Source organism: Rhinolophus sinicus, linkage group LG04, assembly GCF_036562045.2.
Source record: "Rhinolophus sinicus isolate RSC01 linkage group LG04, ASM3656204v1, whole genome shotgun sequence".
NCBI classification, from domain to species: domain Eukaryota; kingdom Metazoa; phylum Chordata; class Mammalia; order Chiroptera; family Rhinolophidae; genus Rhinolophus; species Rhinolophus sinicus.
Window position 1 is genome coordinate 68278907 of NC_133754.1, and position 5976 is coordinate 68284882.

General features: G+C 50.5%; 1 protein-coding gene across 1 annotated transcript; it reads right to left on the reverse strand.

Moving 5' to 3' along the window:
* Nucleotides 1-2258: 2258 nt before the first annotated feature.
* CLDN23 (claudin 23) lies at nt 2259-4117 on the reverse strand. The gene has a single exon (XM_019750497.2). It carries the CDS (start codon nt 3670-3672, stop codon nt 2794-2796), a length of 879 nt encoding a protein of 292 aa, XP_019606056.2. The 5' UTR covers nt 3673-4117; the 3' UTR covers nt 2259-2793.
* Nucleotides 4118-5976: the final 1859 nt, after the last annotated feature.

Genomic DNA, 5976 nt, shown 5'->3' on the forward strand with positions numbered 1-5976 from the left:
TGGAATGCACTCGTCTCCCTCCTTTAAGTTCTCTGCTCGAGTATCACTTCCTTGCTGACCACCTTTCCTAAAATATCACCCTTTCATCTCCAGCCCTTAACCCCGGGTTTATTATTCTTCGTTTTCCTTGTACATGTGTCTCACACTGGAGTATGTGAGCTTCACAAAGGCAGGGCCTGGCATTGTTTTCCTTTCCAAAGTGTCCACAAAATGCTGACAACATGACAGGTGCCCCAAAACTTACTGGAGGAATGAGCTAGGCACTGAAGAGGAGGGTGGTGGCTGAAGGATCTTTGACAGCACCTCCCACAGCATGTGACCTAAAAACCTCACCCCTCCCGAGTGAGGGCGTGCATCTCAATCACAGCCAGACTGGAACGGGTGGAGCAGGCGCTGCGTTAATGCCGTGTGGGCTCTACTTTCACAGATTCCTCAGTCCTCAAGGCATAACTTGAGTCATCTTGAAAAGATTTCACCCATTAAATGAGAACACATACTTCGTTTGTAACTAGGATTATTAAAAATGAGTTGTGATGGCATATGATGGCATATTGCTGCAAGCCCTTAATATGCCATCTTATGGGTATATGATGGCACATTGAGGGCTTGCGGCAAGGCAGGCAAGGCAGCCGCGCTATTTCTCATCAGTGTCTTCCCTGCGGTGTAAGTCTCAAGCCCATCCTCATTGGGTGCCGCTGTGGCGGGGCTCGACCCTCAGGCCCAACACAGATCAAGCCTGATGCAGGAGCCTCTTTCCACGCTGTCTTGAATATTTTTTTTGTAGCAGAAAGAAGTTTGTATTTTTAATGGGAGTTTTGGGTTTATATCTGTTGATAGGATAAAAATTGAGTTCTCTAGGCAACAAATCTTAATCACCAGAGAGGAAATGTTTTGAATATAAGCCAGTGGAGAATAATTGGGGAAGGAAAACGAAAAACATACAAAACACCATTTTGTTTGTTTTTATCGTTTCCCTAGAAATATTTGGAATTGTGATGCAGAAAAAATTCAATAGATTTGCTACTTGCCCGAAACCCAATATCTTTATGTTGTCTGCTAGGTCCTGTCTGTCAGGCGCCTAATCTCTGCTTTTTGAGATGTTAGCTGAAAAAAGCCGTGTTGCCTTTTTTCCATTCTGGCTCTGTTCCCTAGAGGAAGGCCCCTAACTCAGAGAGAGGGCAAGCTCTCAAAGGTCTGATTATATGCTGCCTGTTGGGGGTGAAATTTGAGTGAGACACCGGCCCAGTGAAAACCTGGCAGCCCCAAGTGGGGGCCATGAACCACTCGGCATCTCCTGGGAGATCTTAGGAAATCAGTTTCAGGCCTCTCTCCAGACCCACTGAATCAGAATTTGCATTTGAAAAAGATGCCCAAGTGAAAAAGAAACAGGTAATTCCAGTACAAAATGGCAAAGGAAGTCAATCTGTATTACCCCTCCACTGCTGTTTAGTTACTTCTATAGCTCTGTTATCAGTACTCACTGAACTGATTGTTCCTACCTCTGAATTGGCTCCCAACAGCAGGTTTTAAAGATGGGGCTCGTTAAATGAAAGGCACCTTGAAATCAACCACTTGGAATCAGAGCCAGCCCTGCTAGAGATTTAGTTCTGCTCGTGGGACACAGAGCTGTCTACCTGTGACTTTAGGCACCACTGTCACAAGAGGAAAAGATTTCTAGTTTCACCTCAGGTGAAAACTGGTGCTTCTAGTTTTTTTCAACAATAGACCTGGCTTTGCACAGAAAACAGCATGAACCTGAAAATAAAGCAGTCAGGAATTTAAGTGGGGCCCACTGGCATCTTTTAGTAATCTTATGCTAAGAGGTGCAAAGATCTGAGTGCTAGATTTCAGGAACAGTGCCTAGGCAGCCAGGAAATTGTTGGTAATGAAGGCTTAAACTGCGGAAGGTTGTAGTGGAGACAAAAAAGCTTTTGTGGGTATACTGAAACTCGTTTTCAAATTTTATTTCTAAATGAGATATATACACCTGTACTTCAACCAAATGTGAACAAGTTCCACTGTGCTCCAAATGTTTAATCTACACTCCTCTATGTGTAGGGTGAGGTAGCCAAGGAATGAAACCATATAGCATCTGTCCTTTCATCCTCCTTCTGGCTTTTTAGAGAAAACTCTGGGGTGACCTCAACTTTCACACCGAAAATAAATGATAACAAAGATACATCCTATTTATACACGAAGAAATGTAAATATGAATTAACCCGGTTATTTCATTCCATAAAAGCCACTAAAGCTGCAGGTATTTGCATGGCTCTATGTTTATTTTAAGAGCCTCATTCAAACATAGCCAGAAATACATTGGTCTCTTGAGAGTTTGCATGAAAATGTATTATACAGTAGGAAAAATAATAATAATTATGTTGACAAAGTTCATCAGCATTTCAGAGTATTGTTTCAATGTGTTAAAATAGAGATTTTTGAACCTCTCTTTGCTGATTTGGACTTTTTGTTGTTGTCCCGGGTCAACACGGTACAAAGCCGTTATCTCCTTCAGCCAAAATGAAAAGTCTGTCACTCTATAAAAGGACGCTGATCCCTCTGGAGAGGAAAACTAAATTCTATAAAAAGAAAACCAAACCCAACCTTAACTAACAGTCCAAGGAGTCTACCACAGGAAAGGAAGATTGCCCTCCAAACCAGTTTCAGGAACAGGAATGGTGTCCCGCGTTCCTACTCCGAGCCACGTGTTTCCAGCGTAAAGGTAACAGACAAACTTCAAAGTTGGACCGTGGTGGGGCGAGTCCTTCGTCCAGACAGAGCCTGCGGAGGGGCAGTCTACAGGTCGGAGTCGCAGGGCAGGGAGCTGTGGCAAGGCCGGGTGCTGCGCGAGGAGGCGCCCTGGGAGCCAGCCACCGTCTCCCCATCCAGCACGTCCAAGGGGTTAGTGTAGGCCTTGGGCGGCGGCCGCGGCATGGGAAAGCCCACCTTGGGCTTGCCGGTGGCGCCCAGCTCGGCGGGCCGCGGCTGGTGCTGGCCGTCACTGTAGTACTTGATGGCAGGCGTGAGTGCGGGCTCCGGCCAGTCGACTTGCACCGTGCTGACGCTGGGGCGGCGCGGGCCGCCCGGGTATGCCTTGCGACAACGGTGACAGCGCTCCTCACACCAGGGCGCGAAGCTGAGCGCCAGCGAGAAGCCGCCCAGCAGCAGCAGGCAGCTGCCCAGGTAGCCCAGCACCAGACTGTAGCTGACTTCCACCGTCACCGGGCTGTCCGGGGCGGGAAGGACGGAGCGGTCAGCCAGGAAGTGGTTATACCAGGAGACCGGGATGAGGCTGAAGAGGCCCGCGAGGAAGAGAACGATGCCCGAGAGGCCCGCCAGCACGAAGTGGGGCTCCTCCTGCCAGCAGCGCACGCCAAGCGACGCCAGCAGCAGCCCCAGGACCGTGGTCGCCAGCGACGTGACCATGAGTCCCCGCGCCACGAGCACTGGCTCGGCTGCGAAGTAGCCCCACTCGTCGGGCTGGCCGCACTCGCGCTCGCGGCTGCTCTGCTCGCGGCACATGTCCCACAGTCCCTGGTACAGCACCACGTCCACCGGCTGGTTGAGGAAGCCCTTCACCAGCCTCCAGCCGGGCGCCAGCGTGCCCGTCAGGTTGAGCAGCAGCCCGCAGGGCGCGAGCACCATGCCCAGCGTCATCACCACCGGCGTCCGCATCCCCGGCGCCGCGCCGCCCTCCCGCGGGACGGCGGACCTGTTGTTTTCTCCAGGGACGCCTTCTCGGCCGACGCTGCCTCGCGAACTCAGGCCCGGGCGCGCCCGGAGAGCCCCGGGCCCCGGCCCCCCAAGTCAGCACGCGCGCCGCCGCGGGCCGGAGACCTGCGCCCTGCTCTCTCCCACCGCTCCCGGTCTCCGGCGTCGGACGGTCCCCACTCTGCGGCCCTCCCCGAGTTCCCTCCGGGCGTCCCCGCCGCCCCGCCCTCCCGCCCGGCCTTCGTCCCCAATCGAAACCAGTTCGCGGGCGGGTCTGACCGAAACCGCGAGCCGAGGTGCGGGCGCCCAGAAGCGATGGCCGCAGCCAAGCTCGTCCCGGTGGGAGGGGCGAGCAGGCAGCAGCGCGATCCCCGGCAGGCCCGGAGGAGCGCCAACACCCTGCTCCGCGGCCTGGCTACCCTGGGGACAGTGCAAAGGTCGCCCCGCCCCTGGCTCCTCCGGCCGCTCCACGGGGCGTGGGCGGGGAAGGAAAGAGGCGGCGCCTCGGTCGTAGAGCCGCTTTCCTGCTTCTCAGCGGATCTCGGTTGTCTAAGTTTCTCTCCCATCCCTGCCCGTGGGCCCCGGGGTGCTGCCTCTCCTCCCTCCACTCCCAGAGGGTACCCGATGGTCCCTGGAAGTTTCACGCTGTTGACTTGCAGCCACTCACAGCCGAGTGGGCGGCGCCTCCGCTCCCTGCGCTGCCTGAGATGCGCTGGGCAGGTGTGCACCGGGGTCCGCCCGGTAGCGCCCCAGAGCATTGCACTGGAGAGTTTTGTTGAATAAACCTTGTTTAATGTGCTTAATAAAGGCTCCATACTCCAGATAAAGTTTGACTCAAAAGAATGAAAGTGAATGTGTTCCTGGAAGGAGCGGTGACAGGATTTTTGTTTTCTTTGTCAGCTATGTAAAAGATTTTGAAGCGGACAAAAAAGGAGAACTGTTACTGGGTGTCCACTTTTCAGTTTTACTAACTATATAGGAACCTGGGGTCTTTCGTTGTTTTTGAGCTATTTTACAACTCTGTAATTTGTAGAAAACCTGTAGTAGTGCAAGTGACAGATTGTTTTCCTGGTGCTGGACCAAAAAATTCCAGACTGGTTGATTAAGATTATGTTTCTGGGAGAGGTTGAAACTGCAGTTAGATCAGGTATTTATTTAATCTAGGTTTGGTATCATGAACTTTTAGAATGAGTGATCCCATTTTGAGCCTGTGGTGTTTTTCTTTAACACAATAAACTACACATAAATGAGGTATAACTGACATATAATACACTGCACATATTAAATTTGCTAAGGTTTGACATATCAATACACCATACTCAAAACAATAAACATATTCATTACCTATAAAAGTTTCCTTCTTCCCTTGGTAATCTCTTCTCTCATCTCTCCCTGCCATCGCTATTCCCAGGCAACTAACTACTGGTCTCCTTTCTGTCACTATAGTTAGTTTGTATTTTCTAGAATTTTTTATAAATTGAATCATATAATATAGAGACCATATAATGTTACGGGAGTCTCTGTTCTTCTTGCTGATGCAGTGAAGAATCAAAGGTCCGCCAGCTGACTAACATGCAAGCAGGTTTATTAGTGATACTTTCTCAGGGAAGAGAATAGGCCTAGCTGAGGTGGGGAAGGACGGGAGGGAAAGAGAGAGAGAGAGAGAGAGAGAGAGAGAGAGAGAGAATGTGGGCAAGAGAGCTGGCAGAAAAAATGGGCGAGAACTCTTGTCCCGAGGACTTATTCATAGTTTGCTGGGTGGGGTGAGGGATTTATATATTGATTTGGCGGGAAAGGTGGTGCATGCCCTTCCTTGGGAGGGCAAGACCTCCTAAGATGGGCAGAGGTCTGTTGACTAAGATCCTTATCTTGCTGCAGAGCACCTCTTGCCATCTGTTGTTGTAAAAATAAATACGAGGCTGGAGGCAGTGAATCAAAGCTATTTATGAGACTTTTCTGTAGGCACCATGAACCACCTTCTACCTACATTTTCTGACTTCTACCCAACAATAAGAGAACATCATCAAGCATGACACCCATAGCCTATCAGCCCCCTAATTTGTCTGAGCATAAGGATCTCCTGGGGTAATTACATTGGGAAAATATAGATTCCTACCCAATGAGACTCCCCAGGGAACTGTGATGGGAATTTGTGTTTACAAGCCCCCAGGGAATTCTTAGGTTTAGGGAAGTATGGGACACTAAGCCAGTGTGGCCAAAAAAACTGAAATCCCCATCAGCTCTGAAACGACATTTTTGCTTTTAATA